Raw genomic sequence first — 9,566 nt, 5'->3', positions numbered from 1 at the left:
TCATTTTCTCCCTGACCACACTCAACCTTGTATGTTCTACCCTATATTCACATCTAACCTTGATAATTGCACCATAGTGACACTTGAATGTTCCTGAGTAAAAGAAAAAAAATAAGATACACTTGGTCTGGATATAAAGTTTACACCTAATTAAAGAATTTAAAAGGATTTCTTTTTATGGAGTCTCCTTTAAAAAAAAAAAAAAGTTTATGGGTGGGGGGAGGTAGAGAGAGGGAGAGAGAGAATCCCAAGTAGGCTCCATGCTGTCAGTGCAGAGCCCATCATGGGGCTCAGTCTCATGAACCGTGAGATCATGACCTGAACAGAAACCAAGAGTCAGATGCTTACCTGACTGAGCCACCGAGGCACCCCTGGAGACCTGTTTAAAATAGAGGAATAGGGGTGCCTGGATAGATCAGTTGGTTAAGCATCCAACTTCATCTCAGGTCATGATCTCACAGTTCATGAATTTGAGCCCCGCGTCAGGCCGCATCGGGCTCTGTGCTGACAGCTCAGAGCCTGGAGCCTACTTTGGATTCTGTGTCTCCCTCTCTCTCTGCCCCTCCCCCATTCACTCTCTGTCTCTGTTTCTCTCTCTCAAAAATAAACAAACATTAAAAAAATTTTTAATAAAAAAATAAAATAGAGAAATAAAAGGACAAAAGCATTTACCTGATAGATGTTGCTTCAAATCTGAAGAAGCATCTCTGTAAACATGGGGCTGATGTATTCTCAGTATAGAATTTACCAGCTTGCTTATTTCTCAAACAGCAATGGCATGATGTGATCCATACGTGCTCTGAAGTATTCTCTTCTAGTACAGATAATCTTAAATATGAATATATTCTTGTAAGTCTTAGTGTCCACTAACTCGTCTTACACAATTAGTGTAAGCTTCTCCTGTGTGCTTGTCTTACACAATTAGAAATATGTGGCTACAGAAAAGAATTAGCCAAGTAAATAAGAAAGCGTGCTGAGGTATATGGCAAACCCTCTAAAGACTTAAAAAAATCAATAATATTATAAAATCTTACACTACAAAAATACTATTAAAATCGTGCATATTAGTAAAATGCTACTTATAATGGGAACTTCCATGTTGCTAGTATGGAAAGAAATGGTAACTATTTGGTGACTGCTCTGTCCTTCAGACCACCTGTTTCCTCTTCATGTTAATCCAAGGTTATTACTTTACCTTGGAGATGTGTTCCTGCCATCCCTGAGAACTTTAAACATTTTAGTAAACACACCTGTAAAGGGTTTTTGTTTATGAAGTTAGCCCATAAAACCCAACCGAGCATTATTCCACAGAGAAAATGTATCGTGAATAGAATAGGAATGGACCTAGAAATATGAAAATATGAATGAAATAGGAATGGACCTAGAAACTTTTATAGCATTTTGTCCATCGGGGACAGGCTGTTTCCCCACTATGTTTAAGTAACAGAAACAAGGCCCAGGATCAAGGATGCTTTACCTTTTCTGTTCTCTCAATCACTTCTACATTTCTGCCCTCTCCACCAATCCTCCTGTCCTCCAAAAACAAAAGACCAGAAACTCCCTAGCAGTACCTTATTATATGGCAGTTGCAATGATGCCAACCTAGGGTCGTCTGGGTTATACACCTCTAAGCCGCCTCCTCACCTCCATCCACAGCTGGGAAAGCACACACTCTAGCCCAAGCCTGTGTGCCCGAGGGCTTTAGCCAAGCAATGCGTCTTCCCAAAATTAGGCAGAACCGTTAGATGATTTGTTTTTAGTTTTTATTTATTTTGAGAGAGAGAGAGAGAGTGAGAAGGGGCGGGGCAGAGAGAGAGAATCCCAAGGAGGCTTCGCACTGTCAGCAGGGAGCCCGACGTGGTGCTCGAACTCACGGACCCACAAGATCGTGACCCGAGCCAAGATCAAGAGTTGCACGATTAACCAGCTGAGCCACCCAGGAGCCCCAGAACTGTGAGATCATTTCAAAACCTACACATGCACGGGTGCCTGGGTGGCTCAGCTGGTTGAGTGTCCCACTCTTAACTTTGGCTCAGGTCGTGATCTCACGGTGGTGAGATTGAGCCCCACGTTGGGCCCCATGTTCAACAAGCTTAAGGTTCTCTCCCTCTCCCTCTGCCCTTCCCCAGCACACTGCGCACATGTGTGCACTCTCTCTCAGAAAAACCCCAAACGACCTACATATTCATGCAACCATGCCCAATTCGTTTATTATTTTAACAGCTTATGTGATCACTCTATACTGAGATGGTAACTTTGAATTTTGTTTCAAAAGGCTATTTCATCCAGTTCTGAAAAATATTTTTTTCTTCAATATATGAAGTTTATTGTCAAATTGGTTTCCATACAACACCCAGTGCTCATCCCAAAAGGTGCCCTCCTCAATACCCATCACCCACCCTCCCCTCCCTCCCACCCCCCATCAACCCTCAGTTTGTTCTCAGTTTTTAAGAGTCTCTTATGCTTTCGCTCTCTCCCACTCTAACCTCTTTTTTTTTCTTCCCCTCCCCCATAGACTTCTGTTAAGTTTCTCCAGATCCACATAAGAGTGAAACCATATGGTATCTGTCTTTCTCAGTATGGCTTATTTCACTTAGCATAACACTCTCCAGTTCCATCCATGTTGCTACAAAGGGCCAGATTTCATTCTTTCTCATTGCCACGTAGTACTCCATTGTGTATATAAACCACAATTTCTTTATCCATTCATCAGTTGATGGACATTTAGGCTCTTTCCATAATTTGGCTATTGTTGAGAGTGCTGCTAGAAACATTGGGGTACAAGTGCCCCTATGCATCTGAAAAATATTTCCACATCTTCTCAAAAGAAGTATCCCTCCCTACTCCCAGTGACCATACTTGGTTGTGGGGGAGTGGCAGTACTGAAAGCCACAGATTGACTAGTCTCGACTAGAGTCAATGGAAGATTCTGAAAGCCAAAGGAACAGGCAAAACTTTAAACCAGCAGAAGTGCCAAGATATAAAATATGGAATCCAAGAGGCTGTCAAATCCAAGTAAGCCAAAAGCAGGTCATGAAATACGTCAGGGCCTAAGGTATGGTGCCAGAGAGAGGAAAGCAAGCACTGAGGAGGCAATAGATAGGATGAGAGTTGAGGGACGTTCTGCATGATTTCCGAGAGTACCTAACCATTGAGGGTTTGCAGTTTGCTTTTGTGGACCAGCCAGGGCGCGGTCATTGACAGTCCAGCCCATTTACAGGACCAATGGCAATGAGAGCACCCCTGAAGTGGGAAATATTTCTCATTACCATTGTGTTGGCCCACACCCATCCCAACTACTGGTTCTTGCAAAGAAGATGGCATCGAGGGCAGTTGGTCACTTTTCACCACATACACATGGCTCCTGATCTCAGGCTGGCAGATGTTGGCATAAGTAACGAAGGAGGAGGCAGGGTCGTGCTGATTCAGGTATAACCAGAGCCAGGAACAGAACAATGAGGAGGGAGTTCCAGGGTAATAATGCGATAATGGCTTTTATGACCCGTAAGAATTCCCTGCAGCGTGGTTCCTCTTGGCAAAGCCAGATTTACCTACATGTCTGGGGAGTGCCTGTGCCACCAGCCCCTGGTTGGTCGCCTCTGCTGTCTGGCTCTAGTCAACATTTAAATTTCTCACTAGCTCGCCAGAGGGCACCTTCCGGGTCTGCTCGAACAGCCTGTGACTTACCTTCCACTATTCGTTGGCTGTTGGGATGGGATGGGAGTGCTTGACGGTGGGAAATGCTGAGGCTAAGTTGCTACGAAACTGCCCTGCGGGAAAGGGTCTAGTGAAGGTCAAGGGGAAGTTCTTCAGAGGCTGGTGAGGCTTCAGTGCCTCCTGCGAGTCCCAGCAGCAGTCTTCTCTTGACACCCAGGTGCTGCGTTCCAGCTGGTTACTGATCTTGAGGTGATGGCTGGAGGACAAGCTGGACAGTACAATCCAAAACCAAGATATGCGCTAGGGAAGAGTTTTTCTCCGGAAATTTCACATTAACAGAGCAGCAGTGCCTTAGTTAGTTCAGGCTGCTCTATAACACAATACCATAAGGTGGCTTCCAAACAGCAGAAATTTCTCATTTGAGGCTGGGGAGTCCGAGATGAAGATGCCAGTCGACCCGGCGAGGGCCCAATTCTTGGTTCACAGACAGCTGTCTTCTCGCCGTGTCCTCTCATGGCATAAGAGGGGAGCTCTCTGGGGTCTTTGTTATAAGGGCGCGAATCCCACTCATGAGGGCTCCACCCCGTGACCTAATCATCTGCCAAAGGCCCGCCTGCTAACACCATTGCATCGGAGGCTAGGATTTCAACGTAGGAATTCTGGGGTGACACACGAATTGAGCCCATTGTAGGCAGCAAGCTGATAGAAGGGGAGATGTTCCAGTCTGGAGCTGGAGTCCACTGTGACCAATACAACATGGCTGTGAGAGCGGGACAAGTCCATGACAAGTTCTGTGCCAGTGCTATTCCAGGGCATCTGGCGCTTGGCAATGACTCTTTAGTCTGTCTAGACCTGAATTTATTGTGCAGGCATGTGACTTAATGGCTGGTGTACTACAGGTTGTTGGTCTCCACCAGAAAGAAGTCATCTTTAAGGAGGCTTTGCAGGCTCTCCTTAAAAACTTCAAGGGCCACCCTAGCTCACCAGTAGTAGCAGGAAGGTGCTGGAGGCCTGCAGTTTGGACTCCCCTAAATCTGGGAGGCCCGCCGGGTCACTCTGCCTACGCCTTGCATCCTGTTTCTTTGAGGGCCATTTCTGGATGGCTGAGTAAGTATAGTTCCCCTTGTCACATTGTTCCTGGTGGCTACCATGTTCTCTGGCAGAGTCTACTGGGTCTACAAAGGTTCTGATGTCCTCTAGAATTTTGTGTCAGTGCATTTGCTCTGCGGTTGAGCTGAGCAACAAGTAGAGGGTATGGAAATCAAACCCTCTAAAAAGAGCGGTCATCGGGGCCCCTGGGTGGCTCAGTCGGTTAAGCGTCCGACTTTGGCTCAGGTCATGATCTCGCAGTTCATGGGTTTGAGCCCCGCATCGGGCTCTGTGCTGACAGCTCAGAGCCTGGAGCCTGCTTGAGATTCTGTGTCTCCCTCTCCCTCTGTCCCTCCCCCCCACACACACACACTTGCACTCTGTCTCTCTCTCTCTCCTTCTCTCTTTCTCTCTCTCTCTCTCAAGAATGAACATAAAAAAATTTTTTTGGGGCGGGGGGGCGCCTGGGTGGCTCAGTCGGTTAAGTGGCCGACTTCGGCTCAGGTCATGATCTCACGGTCCGTGAGTTCGAGCCCCGCGTCGGGCTCTGTGCTGACAGCTCAGAGCCTGGAGCCTGTTTCAGATTCTGTGTGTCCCTCTCTCTGACCCTCTCCTGTTCGTGCTCTGTCTCTCCCTGTCTCAAAAATAAATAAAACGTTAAAAAAAATGTTTTTAATTTTTTTTTTAACAAGAGGGGCCATCAACTGCACTTGCAGCCTTTTCTGATGTGGAGAGGCAGTATAGCACTGTAGCTGAGAGCCTGTGCTCGGCTGTTAGACGTACCAGATTTGGTCACTCACTAGATGTTTAGCTTTAAACATGCTACTTGTTCTGACAGGAATGAGGATAAAAGTATGACCCACATCACAGAAGTGTTGTGATTAAATGAGATAATATACGAAGTGCTTGGCACAGTGATGACGCCAAGTAAATCCTCAGCAAACGGCTATTACTGTTTTCTGGTTTTACCCCAGCAGCTCTAAATGACAGTGACCAAGCTGTACACAAACAGAAGACTGGCCCCCTACACAGGTTGCCCCCATGCTTCAAAGGTAGCCCTGACGGCCAGTAGCTCCCGCCCCCAGGGCGGTGGTTCTTGGACGGGACCAGCTGAAGAACTTAACGCACGGGGTCTCTTGTATTAGAATCCCACCTCAAGATTTCAAGCACTTGTTGTCAAGGTGTACAGAAGCACTGAGATTGGGGGGTAGGGGGAACACAGAGGAGTACGATGAGGCCCATCCAGTTTCCTCTCCGGGAGGGTCAGGCCAGCTCTCTGGAGCTGAGGTCAGCACGCCTTTGTCTGGACATCCGAGCAGAGCAGCTGGCCTCTCGGGAGCCCAGCTCAGGGTCACTCTGAGAAGGTGTGGCAAGGTCTCGAGGACTATCTCAAACTGCCCACAAGTCAGCTCTTTGGGAAAACGGAGCTGCCCAGGCTGTTAGGGAGCACCGGTGCAGACGCCTTTCCTGTAGCACACGTTTTGTTCTTTAACCCACTTCACATCCCTTATGCCCTCCTACCACCAACCTCATTGTCTTCTGGGCATTCCCTTTCCCCATACTGTGATCTGTTTTGGTGGAAGAGTAGAGCAAGGTGTCCTCCCTTCCCTTTAAGGCAGCTAGAGATCCCAGACATCCTCTTGCCACCACTGGTACATCCACGGGGTGGTTTGTGACCACAGGGTAGCCTTTCTCTCACTCAGACTTTAGCACAATCATTTAAAGACGGAAGAAACGACTGGAGTTTGTTTGGTGACAGCAACTGGGGCACATGGTGAAGCAGTTCTTGCTCCTGAAATCTAAACCTGTCTGGTCCCATCTGTTCCTGGCCTGGCTCTTTAAGACTTCCCTCTACCCCCTGGGCTCCCCAACACACTTTCATGTGTTTGCAAGAGTGGGTTTCTGTGGCTCGCAAGCAAACCACCCAGCTAGGTGCATGGTGCCAAACGTCTCATTCTAATTGTGGCAGCAGCCATAACTCTGGCCTTTAGAGATGGAGCCTTGCACCTGATGGAGCTGCCGTGTACTGAGGGGCAAGGCTCTCATGTTCAGGGATGGGGGCTGCTGATTTGCACGGAAATGACCACTCATTGCTGCAAAGTGGGAAATTAATTAAAAAGTATTCTGAAATCCCACCAAGAAGCCTCCAAATTTGCTAGAATCATCTAGAATCTCTGGGAAAGCAAAAGGGTAGGGCTGGCTCTACCCCAGCAAATGAGCTGTAAGTGGGAACATCAGCTTTGGCTTTCGGCTGAGCCACAAACACAGCCAACTGTCTGAAGTCCCGTTTTCTTCCCTCAGACTTAGAGCCATCCCGCAGGCTTCGGTAGACCCCACGCATTCTTGAAACTCATCCTACCCACACTTTGATGGTGGCCAGACGTAGGCCTGGCCAGCGACTGGGCTGACAAAGGCTGGAGACTCTGGGTCACGGGGTTTCTGAGGTGTAAGGAACAGGCAAAGGTCCAAAATTCCAGGAGATGAATCCAAAGGAACACCAAATACGCGGAACCAAAGCAGGTACAGAAATCTCAGCACAGGTGTTTGGGGCCCGAGATCAGAGCAAGTGCGAGCGTACCAGGAGCAGTGAGGTAGGAGGGAGTCCTTGCTGAGTGACCGCCCAGAATGTCCATTTGTCACTTGCAACTCATTTTTGCAAGTTAGTCCATCTCTAGTGCCTACGTGGATCCAGGGTCATGAACAGATCAGATATGTGAGGCGATTGAAGCACAAAATGGAGATTCTGGGTGAATCTTCAGCAATATTCTTAAATTTCAGTAACGACCTTCCGTCCTTTCCCTGTGAAGGAAATCACCTGAACAATGGCCTGGTGTTCCATCACCATTGTCAAACATCTGGACACAGGTCCAGTAAGCTGGGGGCCCTGACACCGATCAGTTCTGTGACCGTGGGGAGTCGTATAACCCTTTGGGGCCTCAGTTTCATCTTCTGAGGAATGGGGATAATAGTATCTCCCCGACCTACTTTGTAGTGGTGTTGTGAAAATCAAATAAATCATAAGGATGCCCGAAATCATAAGAAATCTGAAAATGCTGCAGAAACCTGAGAGCCTTGTCAGGCTCCCCTCTTTTAAATCGAAAAAATAATGCTTTTTATTTGCCACTCTTCTTTGCAGAGTTCAGAGTCTTCAAAAAGCATTATTTTCTTGACAGTAACTGATACTTTTCACGGACCTCTGTTAGGAACTCAGCTGAAGAGGCTAGCAAACTTTCGCACCAGCTATTTTTAATCTGGGAAATAAGCTAATGCACTTATTCCCTCCAGCCACTGCTGCGACTTGGAAAAACAAAATATTCGCGGCCTTTGCAGTAGCTGTTGCGCAGGAAGTCCCTCGGATCGAGCCACACCGTCAGCTCGGTAGCACACGGGTATCGGTGAGGGCAGCCATGCTGAAGCCCAGCACCCTGAGGATGTTACTTGGGTTTGGTCTTATAGTTGGGTTTAGTCCGGGTCCTGGACTTAGGGTTGAGAAGACCCTCCTTGCGCTGCGCTTCTGAAAAGACAAAAACAATTAGAATACTGTAGTAACGACATCTAATATTTACGGAGGACTTTTAACTTCACACAGTGTTTAAAAAATTCCATTCTGCCTGAGTACCTCCCAAGCTACAAACAGGCAATGTACCTACCCCAAATTTGACTCTAAGTTGGTTACTGGGATTCAGAGCACATTTTCCCAAAGTTAAAGTGCAGCGAGCTAGTCACCTGAGTTCTGGGTCCCGGAAAAGAGGACTATGTGGTCAAGGAGAGGGATTTCCTCTTCCTTCCTATACATATCCCAAGACTGGCGGGAAAAAAAAAAAAAATTCAAATAGAGCCAGGATCCAGAATCCCCATCCATTGCTGCACTGCTGTCTCCCCGCCTCCTGCACACAGACCCTACTCCAGCCCCGCCCTCGGGACGGGTGCAGGGGGCCTCCTGCCATCAAGCTGGCTCTCCCTGGCTGCTCCATGACACCAGGCTTCTCACTTCGAATCCTTCCGACTGGCTGCTGCCACCTCATCCTGCATTCGGTCCTCTTGTTCACGCCCTCGTCTTGCTCCTAGTGTATCTCCCGGCTCCCAGCTCCTAACCGAGGCAAGCCTCGCTGAGATCAGAGACTAAGCCACCATTCATCTTTGTCAACTTCCCTCTCGATTCCTGTCTTCATTCACAGCTCAGAGCACAATGATTTGCCAAATATGAAAAATACCGACATAAAACAAAAACAAATGTGTCTCCTACTCCGTCCAGATCTTCCCCATACCCAGCGTGCACAAGCCTCGTCCTTTTACCGTATGTAAGCGTCCCTTCGCAGCCCATCTCTTGGGGGAAGGTGATCTCATGCTCCATCTAACACAAATATGACACTGCATGTGCCATACAAGTCCCACATTGGTCTCATTGCATTTTTCAAAGGAGCTGTCTGCTCACCCTAAGGAATGTCCAATTTATGGATTTTCCGGGGAAAGTGGTCAGGTCTCCCGCATGGCGTGCCGACTGCCAGGCTTAGGAGCCAACTCTCCTAAGCCTTGCAAAGCTTCTCATCCTCCACTTTTGAGCCCCCCTGACAATGACTCTGAAGGGGTATTTGGAAGGAAGGGGCAGGGTGGCTATGTTTGTGTAGGTAATTGTTTATAGGTTGGGGATACACTGTATACAGTCATCCTCTACTTAAAACTATTAATACTTTTTCTATTCTGGATTTAACCTCATCCCCACGATCTTTATGGAAATCGAGAGAAACAAAGTCACTCATTCCATACTGAGGTAACCTCTCCAGGTTAACGCGAAAGCCTTTGGCATGGTTTGCATATTT

General features: G+C 47.6%; 1 protein-coding gene across 3 annotated transcripts in view; it reads right to left on the bottom strand.

Moving 5' to 3' along the window:
- Window positions 1-7,971: 7,971 nt before the first annotated feature.
- AXDND1 (axonemal dynein light chain domain containing 1) overlaps window positions 7,972-9,566 on the bottom strand; it is an 88,697-nt gene continuing 87,102 nt past the window's right edge. For all 3 annotated transcript variants that reach the window (XM_078441252.1, XM_078441253.1, XM_078441254.1), the window contains one exon: window positions 7,972-8,260. In XM_078441252.1, the coding sequence (XP_078297378.1) occupies window positions 8,181-8,260 (80 nt within the window). In that variant the 3' untranslated portion in view covers window positions 7,972-8,180. The remainder of the gene's footprint in view (window positions 8,261-9,566) is intronic.

The sequence above is a fragment of the Panthera onca genome, chromosome F1, assembly GCF_046562875.1.
Source record: "Panthera onca isolate mPanOnc1 chromosome F1, mPanOnc1 haplotype 2, whole genome shotgun sequence".
NCBI classification, from domain to species: Eukaryota; Metazoa; Chordata; class Mammalia; order Carnivora; family Felidae; genus Panthera; species Panthera onca.
Note: the sequence above shows the minus strand (reverse complement) of the source record. Positions and strands in the feature narration are given on the sequence as shown.